Genomic DNA, 20975 nt, shown 5'->3' on the forward strand with positions numbered 1-20975 from the left:
ATTCTTCTGAGGTCATTATAAAGGGAGATATTCTCTGGGATATTGTGATGGATTTTCAATACAGAAGATGTCATGTGTATGAAAAACTATTCCTTAATACCTCAATATGCCAGTGGTGTTTGTTCATGACATAGTACTTCTTATGTTACTGTATTGCTATTACTGACAATGTATCCCCAAAGACCTTTATCATGTTCCACAATGGAAATAGTTTTGTCGTTATCTCAACACGGCAGTTCGTTTCATTCGTCTTTTGCATGGCGTCCCCTAAACTTTATCCGTGCACAGGAAACCATAGCCCTTCCTCTCTCAAGTAATGCAACTGTGCCTTCAAACAACTGATATCTCACATACAGTAAACATGTTACATAACGTAACAATACAACACCTGACAGAAAAATAAATGACAGCTTTGCACGTGCTCATCTTGCATCAACATGTACATATTGCCTGATTGTTAACTTCAGAGAACTTTGCATTTGAGACATAAACGAGGTATCCCTGTGTGTGCTATAAGCATTTTATTATGCATAAAGTAACCCAATCATTCAACAATTTGAAACTGAATGCAAGCTACCTTGTAAATTAACACAAACAAGTACAAAACAAGCAACTAATACTCAAATAGTTTTATTTTGTTTAAATGTAACCTTTATTTAACTAGGCAAGTCAGTTATAAACAAATTCTTATTTACAACGACAGCCTACCCCGGCCAAACCCAGACAATGCTGGGCCAATTGTGCACCGCCCTATGGGACTCCCAATAATGGCCAGATGCAATACAGCCTGGATTTGAACCAGGGACTGTAGTGATGCTTCTTGCACAGAGATGCAGTGCCTAAGACCGCTGTGCCATTCGGGAGTTCAAAGATACAGTATAGAAAACAAAACACATTTTACCAAAACATTTATTTGATTATTTTAGGTTGGAGAAATGTACCTGAAAAAGATCTGGTGTTTTGACATGGTTCACCATGCATACCTCTAAAATCGACCACACTCTCTGTTCCCTGGACTGAGGCTCTTGTTGTCATGGAGATTGGGTCCGTCCACCAACACTCCCATACTCACCAGCATGTCCTTTGGAATGAGACGGGAGTGGCGAGACACATAAACCTTCTCCAGATGGGGATTCATAGGGGAGGGCACATAGTCCATACAGGCGGAGCCACCTAGACTGGGGGCACACACCGCCTCCCACTTGTAGAATATTTGGCCATGCTGGAGGTTGCAGAGATCCTCCTTCACCCCGGCTGTCAGCTCCTTCTCACATTCTCCTAACAGGTCGTCGTTCCACTTGTCGTCCTCGTCCCACACCTCAAATCTCAGCTTCTTACTGGTTGACAGATCTACGGTTCCCAGGTCATAGCTCATTGCCCAGCTGGGGTTGTTGTTGTTGTAGATAACTGTAGTGCGTCCGATTATCTGGCCTGCGAAAGCCACCTTCACGTAGCCGTCAGTGGCAGTTGTGTGGTCTCCCCACAGGTTGGCCCCTCTCTGAACAGTGATGACCACCCGTGCCAGGCCCTTGCGGGTGGGGCAGCAGTCGGCGCTCACCCCGGGGTTGTTGTGGCAGTTGCAGACGCAGGAGTCTCTGTGGTCACTTTTGATGCCAGTTTGACAGGGTTCAGAACAGTTCTTCCACAAGGCCTTCTCCAGGATGTAGTCGCTGATGGCCTTGCGCAGGTGCTTCCGAGCTGGGTTGGTGGTGGGCAGCAACTCATGGAGAGATTCCAGCGAATAGGAGACGATGTCCGGATAGTGTGGTAGGGAGTCCAGCCATGCCTTGTAGGAGGCGGGATCTTTTTCAGCAGAGAAGAGGAGCTCTGGTTCTGTGGTGTGGCCACCTTTCACCTCTGTGAACCTGTAGGGTGTCAGAGGGGGAAAAGGTTTTTGTGAGGGGCAGTACACATTACAGCAAGGGAGAGTATGTATTGATTAGGGAAGTGTGAAGAGAGAGAGAGACAGAAATAAAGAAATTGTGTGAGGGAGAATCTATATGTGAAAAAGCAGCAGACTATAATTCCTCACCTATCATTGAAGACACTGGAGAAGCTGGCCTTGCTCTCTGTCTTAGACTTATCCTCCTGACAGTGCTTGAACTCAGTCTTCAAGCTGTTGCTGTCACCCACACTGGCAGACGCCTCCACATCCAGACACATCTTCACCTCCTCCGCACTGAGACCCTGCAGGCTGGCCTGGCACTGCATGATACTGGTCACAGACTGCACCGTTCCACCCAGGCTCACCTACACACAGGATGAGAGGTAGAAAGTAATGAATGTTCCCAGAGAGATGCCAGTAAACTGCACATCTAGGGGCAAACTTCCCTAATTTTGCTATTTAGTTTGTGTGCCTATTGCCTTGATGATTTACAACATTGATGTTGACCATCTCTCTCCCTCACCTTGGTAATGTAATGCGTGCCAAAGTTATCAATAAGCTTGTAATAACGTTGTTTGTTTTCTTGTTGATATATTTTGGGGAGATTCTTCACTGCTGTCTTGAATTCTCGGTGTAACTTGGGCTGGCCAGATACTCGATAGCTATTTTTGGAGAGAAAAGAGAGAGGGGGGTTAATATTGTATGGATACAGACAAACACTCATAAAATGAAATGATCACAGAAATATACCAGACATAAACATGCAAAAACACACTTGTATTTACAATCCCCAAAGGAAACTGAGATGAGGTTTCACAGAGACACATGGGTAAAATGAGCTCATGCTGTGTGGGCCACCTGATGTTTACCTGTAATACCCGCAGGACACACTGTGGCTTGTGAAACTGAACTTGTCACTCTTGGTTTTCTCCATGGAGTACTCAGCCAATTTGGAGTTGGTACCAGCGAGCATAATCTTCCCACTTTTTGATCCCTTCTCTAACTCTAGATTGACCTGCCAGTTATTCTCCACAGAAGAGCCACTGGAGCTGACGAGAGACTCACTGGAGCGATGGAGTTTACTGGACACTTTCATACTACACTGGTGGTTTGGTCTCCAATCCACCACTGCCAAAGGAAGCCTCTGTTGTTTCCCTTCCAGATAGGGATTCTTACAGAGGGTGCAGGTCTTGTCTTTGCGTTTCCACACGTTCATGTCAATGACAAAGGCTCCTTTGCGTTTCATTTTGGTGATGTCAAAGCCTTCCCCTGCTAGGTTGGTTCCAGGAGCAAATTCTGCCTCTTTGCACTCATTGGCTGAGCCGATGGTGCATGATTGGCAACTGGGACGAGGAATGGACAACATAAGCCCTGCCCAGAGGCACACTATCAATAAGGACATCCTGGATGAGGTGAGAAGATGTTTGCGACGGGCAGCTACAAGTCACTGTTTCATGCTGAAAAAAAATCAACGTTATTTAGAGGGTAATTATTATAATGAAGTAAACAATTATTGATAACCAAGATATAACATACATGACTTATTGCAAGTCAGCATGCAAACGTAACCTATAGGCTAGATCATAAGCTAACAATGTTTACCATATTTTACACAAACATGAAAACTTGGTGCTGGTCTACATGGAACTTCTACAAAAATATTCCCAATTTACATAATGGTTATTGTTGAATTCTAGTTCCGTCATCATATTCATTCCCTGAATTGAATCCTCAATGGAAATGAATCATGACCCTCAACTAGGAAATACATAATAGGGTATAAGCATAACACTTGCATAAATTCAATCTTGTTCGATTTCATCCCACTTGTTAGTTATGTATCCATTTCAAAGGCCACTCTCTTAATGACTGTACCGTTTTTTTGGTTCATATTTTGTTCAATTTCTCTTACTTTTGTTATCTAATGTGGTAGTAAATGTGTTACCGCAGCCTACTATCAAAGTCAAATCCAATTATTAGAATATGTGTACTCAAAAATTTGATTTTTGTCCATATTCACATAACTACTTGTGTATGTTTCCTTTCTATAAAATTGGTGCAAAGCAAAACTAAATATACAGCATTAAAACTCACCTTTGACCCGTCTGTCCACTATGTGATGGATGTGAGAGTGAGAGGCTGGGGCAATAACGTACCGTAATTAAGTTCCTTTTTGATATAGGAAAAGGTGTGTTCGTACTCAAACGGGACGAGCAAATGGAAGGTTGAGGGGATGTTGGTCTTAGTATAGATGACGCAAAAGAGTGTCTGCCACAGAATAGAACATTCTGTGGTTTCAGAGAGCGAGAATTGAGCGGAAGAGGGGTTGGGGTGGTGGTCTGGTGTGCTGCTCAGTGGAAAAATACGACAGTGGTCTTTCAGTTAAATGCCTTCATCTGACAGACCATTTACTTTGTCATTTCTCTGAAGTGGTGGTGTGGGTTGATAAAATGAAACTGTTGAGAAGATAATGATAGCCTACTAGGTCTAGGGTAATGTGATATAGGCAGGAATTTACCTTCTCATTCAATATAACAAGCTACATGTATGTTCTGAAATGACCAAATATAATCAGTTTGTTACGATATGAGAGAGCAATATGAGTTGGCCATAGATAACTCAAGGAAGAATGTTTTTTATTTTGTCAATAAAGTTTTTTACATTTTCAATATGACATTACACCATTACACTAATAACAACAAACACATAAGACACAACAAGACAGAAAACAAGACAGCAATCAATCAATCAAATTGATTTATAAAGCCCTTCTTTCATCAGTCACAAAGTGCTGTACAGAAACCCAGCCTAAAACCCCAAACAGCAAGCAATGCAGGTGTAGAAGCACGGTGGCTAGGAAAAACTCCCAAGAAAGGCCGGAACCTAGGAAGAAACCTAGACAGGAACCAGACTATGGGGGGATGGCCAGTCCCTTCTGGCTGTGCCGGGTGGAGATTATAACAGAACATGGCCAAGATGTTCAAATGTTCATAGATGACCAGCAGAGTCAAATAATAAGTGGTTGTAGTGGGTGCAACAGGTCAGCACCACAGGGGTAAATGTCAGTTCGCTTTTCATAGCCGATCATTCAGAATATCTCTACCACTCCTGCTGTCTCTAGAGAGTTGAAAACAGCAAGTCTGGGACAAGGTAGCACTTCCAGTGAACAGGTCAGTGTTCCATAGCCGCAGGCAGAACAGTTGAAACTGGAGCAGCAGCACGACCAGGTTGACTGGAGACAGCAAGGAGTCATCAGGCCAGGTAGTCCAGAGGCATGGTCCTAGGGCTCAGGTCCGAAAAAGAAAGAAAGAAAGCACCCTTCAAGCATACAGTACCAGTCAAAAGTTTGGACACACCTACTCATTTAAGGGTTTTTCTTAATTTGTACTATTTTCTACATTGTAGAATAATAGTGAAGACATCAAAACTATGAAATAACATATATGGAATCATGTAGTAACCAAAAAAAGTATTAAACAAATCAAAATATATTTTATATTTAAGATTCTTCAAAGTAGCCAGCCACCCTTTGCCTTGATGACAGCTTTGCACACTCTTGGTATTCTCTCAACCAGATTCATGAGGTAGTCACCTGGAATGCATTTCAATTAACAGGTGTGCCTTGTTAAAAGTTAATTTGTGGAATTTCTTTCCTTCTTAAGGCATTTGAGCCAATCAGTTGTGTTGTGACAAGGTAGGGGTGGTATACAGAAGATAGCCTTATTTTGTAAAAGACCAAATCCATAGTATGGCAAGAACAGCTCAAATAAGCAAAGAGAAACGACAGTCCATCATTACTTTAAGACATGAAGGTCAGTCAACACGAAAAATATCAAGAATTTGAGTGTTTCTTCAAGTGCAGTCGCAAAACCATCAAGCTAATGATGAAACTGGCTCCCATGAGGACCAACACAGGAAAGGAAGACCCAGAGTTATCTCTGCTATAGAGGATAAGTTAATTAGAGTTACCAGCCTCAGAAATTGCAGCCTAAATAAATGCTTCACGGGAGACTGCTTGAATAAGGCCTTCATGGTTGAATTGCTGCAAAGAAATCACTGCTAAAGGACACCAATAATAACAAGAGACTTGTTTGGGCCAAGAAACACAGGTAATGGACATTAGACCAGTGGAAATCTGTCCTTTAGTCTGAGTCCAGGTTTGAGAGTTGTGGTTCCAACTGCTGTGGTAGGTAGGTGAACGGATAGTCTCCACATGTTTTATTCCCACCGTGAGGCATGGAGGAGGAGGTGTAATGGTGTAGGGGTGCTTTGCTGGTGACATTGTCAGTGATTTATTTAGAATTGAAGGCACACTTAACCAGCATGGCTACCACAGCATTCTGCCGGCTGATCATTTCCAAATATGCTCCAAGCTTAATTTTGATGTGTCAATCAGAACTATCAAAATAGATACAATGGCATCAAGTCTCTCATACAAAGAGACTGATTTTATGGCATGTAACACCCATAGGGTCACCTCGTAGGACAACTATTGAAATGTTGAGACTGGCCGACTGGGAGACTCATAATGTTATTCAAGTTTAGATATGAAATGACACTCATCTAGAGAGAGAGAGGGAGTGAAAGAGCGGGAGGGAGAAAAAGAAAGAGAGAGAGTGCAAAAATATCCTCTGTGTACAACGTAAAACACTAAATAATGCATGCAGAGTAGAATTAGGCCGATACCCAGTAATTATCCAAATCCAGAAAAGAGACGTTAAATTCTACAACCAACTAAAAGGAAGTGATTCCCAAACCTTTTATAACAAAGCCATCGCCTACAGAGAGATGAACCTGGAGAAGAGTCCCCTAAGCAAGCTGGTTCTGGGTCTCTGTTCACAAACACAAACAGACCCCACAGAGCCCCAGGACAGCAATACAATTAGACCCAACCAAATCATGAGAAAACAAAAAGATAATTACTTGACACATTGGAAAGAATTAACAAAAAAACAGAGCAAACTAGAACGCTATTTGGCCCTAAACAGAGAGTACACAGTGGCAAAATATGTCCCACCTTGACCTGAGAGAGCCTTTTTATGTTTCTATTTCGGTTTGGTTGGGGTGTAATTTGGGTGGGCATTCTATGTTTCTTTATTTCTCAATCAGGGACAGCTGTCTATCGTTGTCTCTGATTGGGAATCATACTTAGGTAGCCCTTTCACCCTCCTTCAGTGTGGGTAGTTAACTTTGTTTGTAGCACTTAGCCCTGTAAGCTTCACGGTTGTTTCTTTGTTTTGTTGGCGACATTTTAAAATAAAAGGAAAATGTACGCTCACCATGCTGCACTTTGGTCTACTTCCAACGACACCCGTGACAGAATAACTGACCACTGTGACTGACCCAAATTTAAGGAAAGCTTTGACTATGTACAGACTCAGTGAGCATAGCCTTCCTATTGAGAAAGGTCGCCGTAAGCAGACCTGGCTCTCAAGAAAAGGTGGAAACTAAGCTGCACTTCCTAACCTCCTGCCAAATGTATGACCATATTAGAGACACATATTTCCCCCAGATTACACAGACCCACAAAGAATTTGAAAACAAATCCAATTTGGATAAACTCTCATATCTATTGGATGAAATACCACAGTGTGTCACAGCAGCAAGATTTGTGACCTGTTGCCACAAGAAAAGGGCAACCAGTGAAGAACAAACACTATTGTAAATACAACCCATATTTATTTATTTCCCCTTTTGTACTTGAACTATTTCACAATTGTTACAACACACATAATATCACATTTGAAATGTCTTTATTATTTTGGAACTTGTGAGTGTAATATTTACTGTTAACTTTATATTGCTTATTTCACTTTTGTTTTATCCATTTCACTTGTTTTGGCAATGTAAACATATGTTTCCCATGCCAATAAATACCCTTGAATTGAATTGAGAGAGAGAGAGAAAGAGAGAGAGTGTGGAAACAACATTTTAGATTCATATTTAGAGAAACATTCATATGCTCCTAATAACTAAGTTATTACTTTTTGGTAAACAATTGTTTTTGTTATTGAATCACAATCTATACAGTCAATTAGAATTATTAAGCATACCTCCAACAATATAGGGACAATATATTTTCTCTATGCTTTGCCCTCTCACAACTAGAGTCATATCAGATAGAAACGCACCCATATAATAATATGTTACATGAACACATGAATACAATTCTGCCCTCCAATTGGTTTAGTAATGGCGTGTTCATGTTATAGGCTTTCCTATTGGCTAATGAAGAGTGAACATAGAGCGCAAGCTGCATGGGCTGGTTGATTGACATGGCTTCCGCCACCCTGGCTGGCACTACAGTCAACCTTTCACCTTCTTATCCAATGTGTATTTTAAAGTAAACTTTGCTGTTGTAGGTCTATATTTGTTAACTACGTGAAAGTAATTAGAAAAATACATAGAAGAAGATTTAAGATTAAAGTACAAATAACTGTTTCTTCTTCATGTTTCCTAAATTCCAGAGAGGATCACCCAATTATTGGTGCAGCCATTATTAAACATTATTCCAAAATAATACCAGACAGTGACTGGTGAGGTATGTATCCCTGTCTCCCTGGTGCTGTTTTCTCATAAAACCCAAGTGTCAGTCCCCCGCAATAATTCTCTTCAGTACCGCTCTATACCAACATTGGATTAGAGCGTCACTGTCCAGTACAGGGCATCAATCATCCGATGCGAGGGACTCGACGCCGGTGAATAAACGAGTCACATTTAACAAGAGTTTGGACGGAATCTTTATGGGAAATGGGGGTACCAATACGAGAGAATATTTGGACACGAAAATCTGTATTTTTTGGTGTCGGGTTAACATCTTCCTTATCCATATTTGTTTGAAATCTCCCGGTGCAAATCACAGCAGTAGCACGCTAACGCGTTCCATCGCACTACATCTGCAGTTGTTGGTCGGTGACAAACTAGCTACCGTTAGTTAGCTGTAACCAGAATATGGATATTTTTGTAAAGACAATAGAGATGATTGTGCTCGAGCGTTTAGCTGCTTTTACGTTATGACCTGCTAACGTTAGTACTGTATTGGAAATCTGACCGCTAAACCCATTCCTCTGTAGTCAGTGGTATCAAGGTGACGGATGGAAGTAGCTAAGCTAAAGCCACTGGACTTGTGAACCGGTGTAGATAAACTAACTATGGCTAATGCTATGTGCCGTGGAATGTTGTACGCTAGCTAGCGACACATTGAGTAACTAGCTAGCAGCTACCATGAATTATATTGTGTTAGCTAACCTCCGACAGATGTTGGGTGTTATGTCGGCAATCAAATGTAATATGTAATGTATACCACGGGCTTACACCATGTATGTGGTTGGCCTCGTCCTTGTCAACCCCTGTGGTTGACACATGTATCGGTTTTTAAAAGCAAACAGCGGGATAAAAACGCTGTCACCGGGTAGTGGTGCTGAAAAGAAAGAACATAATTTCTGTCGCTAGCTCGCTACAGTACTGTAGCTATGGGAGCTAGCTAGCTATATAGCTAGCAGCACATTATAGCTAGCTAACCCCCTCAGATTTTATCAATGGTGTCTAATAAATTTTTATTCGCAATAATTCTATTATATGTGTATATAGGTGTACAGTCATTATTTTACTTTTTTGGCGGCGTCGTTTTAACTATTTTGGTTGCTATGGCATTTTTAAATGGACCCAGACTATTAGACTGGGCGAATTCACCTCCTCATCTTCAATTCAACAAATACGTCCTGACTGGATACCGACCAATATCTTCTGTCCAAGACTGTATAAGAAGCCTTTTTTACATGCACAACGAACTGGGAAACATATACACACATGGTGAGTTTAAATATTTTGAGATGAAGATAACTTGCTGGCTGGCTAGCTAAATTTCTCTAGAAGTAAATGAGTGGGTTTGCTAGCTAGCAACAGAGCAGTGCAGGCTTTGCTATGGAGCGATTTCAGTGCAAACAGGAACGATTTGAATTCAATATTTTTGTATTAAGATATTGAATTTGAATTCTATATTTTTCGATTTGTAATGCACAAATTGAGTTATTGAATTCATGAATTGCACTTGTATTTCATGATTTGAAACTGAATTGAATGAATATTTCATTCCGTTTTAAAATTAAATTTCAATTGCATTAAATATTCAAATACAATATTTATATATTCAGTTTAAATATGGTATATATTGCTTTCATTGTCTGTGTATTAAGTTTACAAAATATAATTTCAAGTTTAGCAAAGTTTCATATATTCAACTTCTCAGATGCATTCAGATTCACTTTTCAAATTCAGTTCTTTAAATTCAGATTCAAAACTAGAGACATCATCCTGATACTTTGCTAGCAAGGAATGTAAAAAAACAACAACATAGAATCACACGCTCCAGGTTTCACTCCAGGATATTTGAACAAGGTGGTGCAGCAGAGTACGGCTGAGGGGAGGCCTGGAGCAGGGCAGTGACCCCCTTTGGACTTTTATTTTTAACACGTGTAAGTGCCATTTCCTCCAATCTAGAGCAAAACATACTCTATTAAATGCGAACCAAAAAATATGTTTTTTACATAGTGGTGCAGCCAGTCTACAAGGTGGCGCAGCACCGCACTTACATTGGGGAGAACCATGCGCTCTGTGTTAAACAGGTTTCAGGAATTTTCTAAAGCCAATGTGTCATGTTGAATTTATCTTCTTCCAATGAATTTGGCTCTAGCGTTTGAACTCTTTGGGCTACAAGCTATTATGACCCCTTTGCTGAAAGCTAAAACTTGGAACATGGATGTGGTTTCTGTGACCATGTTTATGTGATGAGAACCTTGCCTGAGATTTGAAGACGTGTTAGTCTGACATGTTAGACATATTAGTTTCAAGTCTCTGGCAAGGGTACTCATTATAATGTGACTGACTGGGTGAAGACTTTGTTAACCTGCTGAGCTAAAGCCAAGGCATTGGTTCTGTGACTTGGATGGGTCTCTTCGAGGAGGAGGTCAAAGGGGGGTGAAGTGTAACTGGTGGTTCATGGACCATGCTTGCATGATGAGTACTCTGAGACCTGAAAAGTTGCATTGTCTGGCACACAGGAGACCTGGGTTAAAACCACCGCTGTTGTGCTCTCATTAAACGTGGTAAACAGATTCTTATGCTTCTGTTTGCCACAGAAAGTGTTGTTCTACAGTAGGCCTGAGTTCAAACCCAGTCAGTTATATTGGTGCCGTGAGTATGAGGTCAAAGGTGGGTGAAATGTAACCAAGATCCACAGTCTTTTAATGAGTAACCTTTATTTTTTATTGAACCTTTATTTAACTAGGCAAGTCAGTTAAGAACAAATTCTATTTTTTACAATACTGGGCCAATTGTGCACCGCCCTGTGGGACTCCCAATCACGGCCGGAGGTGATTCAGCCTGGATTTGAACTAGGGATTGTAGTGGTGCCTCTTGCACTGAGATGCTGTGCCCTAGGCCCCTGCGCCACTCAGGAGCCCTTGCTGGAGACTTGAAGACTTGTTAGCTTCCTGAACTCATCCATATGCGATTTAGCTAAGTGGGCTAACACAGTCTATGACATGCTGGAGACCCGGTTTGAACCCAGTAGGTCACAAGAGCAAGATTAAATAGGGAGTGGAAAAGCTATCCTCAGAAGGGCTATGACAGGGCAATTCAACTATATTCTTATGGGGGCCAAATTGCATTTATTTTTGTCACACTCTATTGCGTGTCCTGTGTGCATCATAGAGGGGAACAGAAGGAACGACAATATTCAAGAGAGTCTTAGAGAGTCCCATTCAGGAATGGGGTCATAATAGCTTATAGCCAAAATGGTACACATATTAGAGCCAAATTAATCGGAAAAAAATAAATTAAACATGCCACATTGGCTTCAGAAACCGCCGGAACCCTGTTCAACCTGTAGAACGTATGATTCAATCTGTTAACTTCTACCATTCCTTGCTGACAAAGTACCAGGATGTTGCCTCTGGTTTTGAATCTGAATTTAGAGAACTGAATTTGAAAATATATTTAATTAAATTGAAATTAAAACTATTAATTCAATCCAGTTTTCAATCATGAAATACAAGTTAAATGTATTTATTCAATTTGTGCATTACAAATTCAAAAATGTTGAATTCAAATACAGTTTCTGTTGGCATGGAAGTCGCTCCGTACTGTGACCAGTGACAGCAGCCATGGGAAGTGTTAGCTGGCTAGCTAACTAGCAAGCAGCTTGCTATTGTAGTACATTACAGCACAGAATAAACTGGTAATAACGTGGTAATTATGTCAGAAAGTATGGTAACAAGTTTGAGATCTTCAAAATGAATTTGCCCACATACTCTTATAATTTCAGTATATGTGTTGGGTAGAGAAGGAGAAGGCTCTCTGTGTCTCTAAAAATCCTCTTAATTTTCAGATTGAAGTGACCAAGATTGCATATGAAACCATGGTCTCTAGCATAGGATTCTTGATGACCTCAAGTGAAGTCAACTTGCTACGGTATAAAGGATGCTTGTGTACCAATGGAGTGTTGAGTTTTAGTGTCAGCCAACTCCTTCCATTTTACTTACAGCACACCTGCCAACAGTCATTGAACCAGACAGGATTAGTGATCACCAGGGCAGGGGGGAATTTATTCCTGAAAGGAAGAGGAATCCTTTATTAAGACCAGGAATGATTGATTGATTGGCAGGCAGCTTAGCCTCTCCCTTACTATGCAATTTGTCACTCAGAGAAAGTAATTAAAAGAAAAAGGATGTTCAGAGAAAAATGTTTGTCATTCAGAGAAAAAGGTTTGTCATTCAGAGAAAAAGGTTATTGCAATATTCTTGCAGCATAATAGCATTCAGAAAATAGGCTACATAAATACGGATGTATGACTCATTGGGTCTCATTGGGTGAAAGCGTCTGCTAAATGGTATATATTTATATATTTCAAGTTGGTGAAGTCACACAGGTCCCATTGTTGGTAATATATGGCACCTGAAAACCAAATAAGATTGTCCACATGCTACATTTGCACAATAGGTTCAACAGCTGGAATACTTTTGGATAGAAACACGCAACTCCTGTCTAAAGAGTAGCAATCATACTTTGGACCGCTTAGGCTGTGTTTACACAGGCAATCCAATTATATTTTTTACACTAATTGTTTTTTTGGCCAATCAGATCAGCTCTGAAAAATATCTGATGTGATTGGTCAAAAGACCAATTAATGGAAAACCCCCAGAATTGGGTTGCCTGTGTAAATGCAGCCTTAGAGAGCCTGTCCAGTTGTACTATTCAGTCGTGCTGAGGGAGGGTATGGAGGGAGGGGTGCAGAATAGATCAAACTCAAAATAGATGTTAGACAGGAGGCTGGTGTGAGAAGCTATAGGAGGACGGGCTTATTGTAATGGCTGGAATGGAATAAATGGAACATTATCAAACATGGAAATCACATGTTTGACTCCATTCCATTTATACCATTCCAGCCAATACAATGAGCCTGTCCTCCTATAGCTACTCCCACCAGCCTCCTCTGGTGTTGGATTGCATTGGCTGTATCACCTGGCCAGGACAAATGATTTTACATTCGGAAAAGCAGAGTGAGCGAAAGACGGGAAGAAGGCAGGATGTGGAGGAGGGTGATATGTGTGTATCAAATTTCAAGGACCTGATTTTGCCCTCCAAGTACTTTGCAGAAGCACCTTTGGTGGTGATTACAGTTTTGAGTCGTCTGGGGTATGTCTGTATCAGCTCTGCACATCTGAATTTGTTTTTTTTCTCAAGTTCTGTGAAGTTAGATGGGCAGTGGTGGTGAACAGCATTCCAACGCTGGAAAGGATTCCAGCGTTGCTTTGGCTGTATGTTTGAGGTCATTGTCCTGTTGGAATGTAAATCTGCTCCCCAGTCTAAGGTCGTTTGCACTCTGAAGCAGGTTCTCATCAAGGATTTGCCTGTATTTGACTCCATTCATTGTTCCCTCTATCAGTCTCCCAATCCCTGCAGTTGAAAAGCATGTCCATAGTATCATGCTGCCAGCACCATGCTGCACAGTAGGGATGGTGTTAGATGGTTGATGTTCTGTGCCTGGTTTTCTCCAGACATAGCGCTTTGCATTCAGGCCAAATAGTACAATTTGTCTCATCAGACGACAGAATATTTCGCCTGATGCTATCAGTCTTTCACCTGCATTTTTGCAAACTCCAGGCATGCTGTTGTGGCTTTTTCTCAGAAGTGGCATCTGTCTGAACACTTTCCCTTAAAAGGCTGTAGAGACTGTTGTCCTTCTGGAAGGTTTTCCCATCTCAGCCAAGGAACTCTGTAGTTCTGTCAGTGTTCATTGGGTTCTTGGTCACCTCCCTGACCAAGGTCCTTCTTGCCCGGTTGCTCCATTTGGTCAGAAGGCCAACTCTAGGCATAGTCTGGATAGTTCCATATTTGTTTTATTTCCCAATGATGGAGACCACTGTGCTCTTGAAAACTTTGAACACTCTACAAGTTGTTTTATACCCTCCCCAGATATATGCCTCATCACAATCTTGGAGATGTACTAGTTTCTTGGACTTCATGGGATAGTTGCAGCTCTGACATATATAGACAGGTGTGTTCCTTTCAAAATGCCCCAACATTTTAATTGGCAACAGGTGAACTTCAAGGAAGTTGTAGTGACATCTGAAGGATGATCCAAGGAAATTGGATGAACCTGAACTCAATTTGGAGTGTCAAAGCAAAAGAGTGTGAATACTTATGTAAATTAGATATTTCTGTATTTCATTTTAAATACATTTGCAAAAATCTTGAAAAAATATGTTTTTACTTTGTCGTTATAGGGTATTGTGTGCAGATGGGTGAGAAAATACATCTATTTAATCAATTTAGAATTCCCTCTGTAACAACAAAATGTGGAATAAGTGAAGGGGTATGGATACTTTCTAAAGGCACTTACACTCAGTGGCCAGTTTATTAGGTACACCCATCTAGTACTGGGTCAGACCCCCCTCTTGCTTCCAGGACAGCCGGAATTCTTCAGGGCATGGATTCTACAAGGTGTGGTTGGTGTTCAAACATGGCTCAATTGGTAGCAAGGGACTTAACATGTGCCAGGAAAACATTCCCCACACCATTACACCACCGCCACCAGCCTGTACCGTTGACAGCAGGAAGGATGGAGCCATGGACTCATGCAGTTTAGGCCAAGTCCTGACTCTGCCATCAGCATGACATAACAGCAACCGTGATTAGTCGGACCAGGAAAAGTTTTTCCATTCCTCAGTTGTCCAGTGTTGGTGATCACATTCCCATTGGAACCTCCTCTTCTTGTTTTTAGCTGATAGGAGTGGAACCCGGTGTGGTCGTCTGCTGCAATAGCCCATCCGTGACAAGGACCGACGAGTTGTGCGTTCCGAGATGCCGTTGTACTGCTCCGTTATTTGCCTGTTTGTGGCCTGCCTGTTAGCTTGCATGATTCTTGCCATTCTCCTTTTGACCTCTCTCATCAACAAGCTGTTTTCGCCCACAGGGCTACGCTGGCTGAATGCTTTTTGTTGGTCGCACCGTTCTCAGTAAACCCTAGACACTGTCATGCGTAAAAATCCCAGGAGGCCGGCCATTACTGAGATACTGGACAATCGTACCACGCTCAAAGTCACTTATGTCATCCTAGCGTTCAATCAAACAGTAACTGGATGCCTGTTTGCCTGCCATATGACTCACTGTCTGTAGGACCAAACCATTTAAAAAAACATGTTTTATTACTTCATTTGTTATCATATAAGGCCATTGTTTGCTCTAGATTGCAGGAAATTGTAGTTACAGGTGTTCATAAATCTTGGCTGTACTCTGCAGCACCTCCTTGTTAAAATATCCTGGGGAGAACCCTGGTGTGTATGTTGGTCAAAGTAGTCCTTGTACATAGTTGTTCTTTGCTTGCCATACAGTCTCTGTGTAATTCTGTTACCGTGGGATTGCCCTGTAGTGCAGCAGTAATTGTTGCTGAAGCTAAACAAGAGCTTGTGGAAGGTGGAAAAAGGTGTCTATGCAGTAGCGCTATGCCGTATTGCTAATGTGATTGGAAATTCATAACACATTTGACATTTTCTGTCATTTAATTGGAATAGATTAACAGGTGAAAATAAACTATCCAGTACAGTAGTGCAAACTGCAAGCGTTTTGTATTGGTAAACCTGATGCTAGTTGTCAGCAAGATTTAGGCCTATTTGACCGAACCCTGTTTATCCCCTTCACCCCTTCCTGACAGGTATCCCTCTGCTCTGCTTCCTGTTCCTCATCCCGCTCAACTTCCCCTGGTCCCAGATCAGTGTGACATGGCTGGGTGTGGTCCACTTCCTGGCCTGCCTGTCCCCCCAGCTGGGCTCTGTGCTCTACCACCTCTTCATGAACCACGAGGGAGGAGAGCCTGTCTACCACACTCTTCTCACCCTCGACATGTGTGGCATCTGTATGATCAACACGCTGGGTAAGCAGAGGGGCTTCTGGGTAGCAACTAAAAGCTCTCTCTCATTCTTTCTTTCATTCTCTCTACCTTTTTATCTCCTTCTCTCCTTCTATCCATTTTTAATTTACATATATGCAAATCATGTTGAGTATCCAATAACCAGTGGGTCGTTCCAGCAATTTGGTGCCTTTCAAGATGTGTAACTTGGTAGGGGGAAAAAAGTTTGATTTCACACTTTGTCATAAAGAGCACATGCATAACCTAACAAAAATAAAAACATTTTCCCATCTCATAAATAATGACTATAGTAAGTACCTATTAAGTGCCAAATAAAGTATTATTATTATTATTATTAAACCTTTATTTTGACAGGAAAGACATCTATATAATACAGTGCCAGTCAAAAGTTAGGACACACCTACTCATTCCAGGGCTTTTCTTTTCTTTTTACTATTTTCTACATTGTAGAATAATAGTGAAGACATCAAAACTATGAAATAACACATATGGAATCATGTAGTAACCAAAAAAGTGTTAAACAAATCAAAATATATTTTCTATTTGAGATTCTTCAAAGTAGCCACCCTTTGCCTTGATGGCAGCTTTGTGTGCATGATTCTCTGGGATGGGAATATTTGTTGTGGTGTAGTTCAATGACTAACTGCCTCTGACTTTGTGTGTTGTGTTTGCCTCAGGAGCGCTGCCCATCGTCTACAGCACCCTGCTGTGCTACCCATTCACCCGCACAGTGGCTCTGCTCGTCTACATCCTGCTGTCCAGCTACGCTATCTACTCGGCCATCACGGCGCGGAGTAGCGTGCGGCGCCTGCGCTCCTTTGCCTGGCAGGCCCTGTTCCGCTTCTCCTTCTTCCTGCTGCGCTGGGTGGGTGTGGGCGGCGGCAGCCCCACCTCGCTGCAACACTTCCTCACCATGGACGCGCTGGCTGTACTGGGCGGAATCATCAACATCTCGCGCATCCCAGAGCGCTTCCGCCCGGGCCTCTTTGACTACTGGTGCAACAGCCACCAGATCATGCACGTGCTGGTGGTGGGCTCCATCCTCTACCTGCACTGGGGTGTGCTGGACGACCTGCTCTGGATCAACAGCCACCACTGTCCCTCAGACTGAGCCCCACCCTGCCTGGAGGGGGACCAGCGGGGAACAGGGTTTAGGACCTCTGGGGGGGCTGTTTCAAAAGGTAATACTTGGGAAGGGAAGATGGGAGGTGTTCATGAAGATGTGCATGGAAGGCCAGATAAAGTGATTTACATAATAGGGATTGATGCAGGCTTTGACACATGTGCAAGAATGTTCATACTGTATCTGTGTCCACCTTGCCATTATACATGCGTTGCTATTTATATTAGGGAACACACACACAAGGATTTGGAAATTGGCTCACTGGTCAACACACACACACACACACAGCAGAGGATCTGTGAAGATTACGCACAAAGGAGATTAAGGATTTGATGTCAGAAATACACATAGAAATGTCTACCCAAAAAAATCATGATATGCAAGTGAAGTTACACTTGAGCAATAGTTGATTTGCTGTTGACTTATCCTCATGTGTTAATTACCATTTCAACCTGTCTTTTGTCAAAGTGGACCTTCAATGATGCATTCATTCTTTCTGAAGTATTTTTCAGATGTCATTCTATTGCAACCTATGCAGCACATAGCATATAAACGTTAGAACAAACACACACACCACACACACTCACAGCGTAGCATGCATACATGCTAGTAATGCACAAAGCACTCCCAGACCCGTCACAGAGTCCTATGGAACTACTTGAGTTACTGTGTATTAGAGAGGATATTCTCCCTCTCATTATTTCTTCCATGTTTGTTTGTCTTTCTCCCTTCTCTCTGGCTTTGTCTGTCTCTCTGTGGTCAGGTATGGGTGAAGGGTATGGGTAACTGGGTGAAGGGTATGGGTAACTGGGTGAAGGGTAACTGGGTATGGGTGAAAGGGTTCATTCCTTGGCTTGTGAGTGCTCATTTTGTTTGAAGTTTACCTCCCGTTTAGTGCAGTCCACATAGCCTAAATGCTAGACTGAACTTGGATGCTTTGTGCCATTGAAAATACAACCATTTTGAATAGGGAATCATGACAGATTATTTACATTTACAATTGCTATTGTTGAATTACATGAAGCTACTCTTTATTATTGGTTAACCAATTAATCTTGTGAGACAGTGCTTTTTATTTATTCATCAATATCTATATTTAAAGTGACAATTCCTCACATTTAACTGAGGAATTTGATTTGGTTTTGAATCCGGATTATTAGAATTAGTTCATGACTATAAAGTTAAAAAAATATATTTTGTTGTTGATTATTGTAATCATGTTTGGCACATACTGTAGTCAATGAAAAGGGCACATAACGTCTTAAATGAAGATGCCTAAAACAGACTGGATGTCTCTCTTTATAATACCTGAACAATAGTTACATGACTGCAAGATGGATCTTGTTGACTGAAAAGGGAAGTTCTGCCACCAAACAGATACCAAATGTTTATTACGCTACGTTACTAGAGAGACAGTTTGTGATGAGGGTTTTTTAAATTAGAATGCACTATTATTATTTGACTACTAGAAACCAGTAGGTTCCCCTGGGAGGGTGGAAATGGCCGACAGCTAGGCTACTTTCTAGGCTTTTAACTGTCTGAGGCCAGATAATGATTTGGTATGAGGCACTGCATTCTATGCCAAAGCTGGACATTATTACTACATAACATAGCCCAGTTTGACTCTTTGCACTTTGTTACCCTTAGAGAGGTACAATACTGTAGTACCAAGCTGACCTGTGCCGTATAGTATTTCATTAGACAACTGCAACCAAGCATGAATGAACCCCTAACCCTCTCACCATTTTCACAACCAGTAACCCTGAGCAAACTATTTCTGGTTACTCAGTTTTAAAGTCAAAATTGTTGCCACTAGTTTCTGCACTGGCATTTGAGTTTATGCTCTGAGGAACAGTACAATGTTTACTTTTTGGATTACTTTTGTGTTTTATAGATTTTGTTCAACGATTGACTGTATGTGGAAGGTTGAGACCAAGCAGTTTGTTTTATTAATCTGCTTTGTTCTGAGGGACCTTTAACCTAGTCGTCCCATCGACTAGTTAAGTTTGCATGTTTCTATGTAACATTGCACTTTTGTAACCTAGTGCACACACTCACACATACCCACACTAATAACCACTTCACTCACAAGTTGCCAAATGATGTGTCGAGGGCCTCCGTTGTAGCACATACTTTGCTCACATTGAGTCAAGGGTGAGGGAGAATGTCCCAGCCTCTCCCACACAGGCCTCAGACTGCAACCCGACCCTGACTAGTGTTAAACCGTTTCTCAGCCCCCTTATGAAACCACCCCTGTCATGGTGAGTACATTACAGCCATGGCCCCTTGTATCGTCATAAGCTGAAATTGTATTACAGTGCACTGAATGAAACTGATTATTAATGCATGTTAGTAGCTCTCAAACGGAAAGTCATTGTCTCATACGAGGACTTTAACTTACTATTAGCCAAATGCTTGTGCATTGTAACATATGACACGTCATGTGTCAGTCACTCCAGCTAAGAGCTTTACATGCTGTCAGGGCAGTGGAACATAAGTGTTAAGAGAGGAACATACTACATACAGTATATACTAATACAGGAATATGAGGGACTAGAACAGAGGCAATACAACTATATCAAATAAACTGCACTGTTTATTTATTTTCAAAAGGGCTTTGGATCAAAGTGAATACCAGTAATGAAACTTATTTAAAGTCCATGTAAATACATGTATGTATGTAGATTATATATACATACAGTGCAAACAGTATATAACGCTGATACTTTTTTATACATGTAATTAAAGGAAAGAAAGCAGAAGTAGGAACCTGGAATTCAATCTGTATGTCACCTCAAGACAATGCTCTGTGTCCGAGGGAAAAGGGACCTGAGGGGTGGTACTACTGTGTATTTAATATCAACCACATCCAACCTATTTACTCAAATATGTGAACCCAGATAAAACGGATTCTTTTCAGTTCTGTTGTAGAGATGGGTAACCGTGTGGGTTTTTGAGAGACCCAGGGTTTAAGAATGCTTTTGCTCGATTAAATATAACCTCATAAAAATAAAAGATGGGGAAGATACAGGAGGGGGGGGGGCATGTATGAATACCTCTGATTACAACTGGATATCTATGCATTATCAGATACAAATACATTTACACTGTCTGAAGTGGATGTGTGTTCAAGTGGTATGTTTCTCAACTGTCACAAAAACAAAAAGGGTCAGTTCTCTACTCAAAGGGACTCCACCACCCTGGGTTTTCCACTTCTCAGGGTCCTATAGCTGTTACGTTGAGGCCAGGGGGTTCCTCTCTGAAACATGGCTTTTAGAGCCACACACCACAGAGGCCACCGTGAGGGACTCCGGAACTGGGTAAGGGTCCGAGGGAAGGCAAGAGTCAGCAGTAGTAGTAGAAGTAGGGATTATTTAGGGATTCTTGGGGTGGGATCTGATAAAACAAGGTGAAATGTATTTAAAGAGCGGTTGAGAAAAGAGTAAGACTGTGGAAACGGGAAGATGGGAAGAGTGGTGGGAGAAAGAACTGAAAACCATTTTTCAGAGATGGAACCAGGCCCACCAACAGTACCATTT

General features: G+C 41.6%; 2 protein-coding genes across 3 annotated transcripts; one reads left to right on the forward strand and one right to left on the reverse strand.

The window, feature by feature from the left end:
- Positions 1–614: 614 nt before the first annotated feature.
- Positions 615–4142, reverse strand: LOC115110754 (perforin-1-like). Of its 2 annotated transcripts, none has more exons than XM_029636639.2 (5): positions 4042–4142; positions 2755–3342; positions 2409–2547; positions 2033–2250; positions 615–1865 (listed from the first exon to the last, which is right to left on the reverse strand). In XM_029636639.2, exons 2-5 carry the CDS (start codon positions 3285–3287, stop codon positions 986–988), a joined length of 1770 nt encoding a protein of 589 aa, XP_029492499.2. In that variant the 5' UTR covers positions 3288–3342; positions 4042–4142; the 3' UTR covers positions 615–985. The 2 variants fall into 2 exon arrangements, with proteins under 2 accessions (XP_029492499.2, XP_029492498.2); XM_029636638.2 differs by having other exon boundaries at positions 3980–4119.
- Positions 4143–8520: 4378 nt separating this feature from the next.
- Positions 8521–17475, forward strand: LOC115110753 (progestin and adipoQ receptor family member 4-like). Its single transcript, XM_029636637.2, has 3 exons — positions 8521–9697; positions 16098–16316; positions 16991–17475. Exons 1-3 carry the CDS (start codon positions 9424–9426, stop codon positions 17422–17424), a joined length of 927 nt encoding a protein of 308 aa, XP_029492497.1. The 5' UTR covers positions 8521–9423; the 3' UTR covers positions 17425–17475.
- Positions 17476–20975: the final 3500 nt, after the last annotated feature.

The sequence above is a fragment of the Oncorhynchus nerka genome, linkage group LG26, assembly GCF_034236695.1.
Source record: "Oncorhynchus nerka isolate Pitt River linkage group LG26, Oner_Uvic_2.0, whole genome shotgun sequence".
NCBI classification, from domain to species: Eukaryota; Metazoa; Chordata; class Actinopteri; order Salmoniformes; family Salmonidae; genus Oncorhynchus; species Oncorhynchus nerka.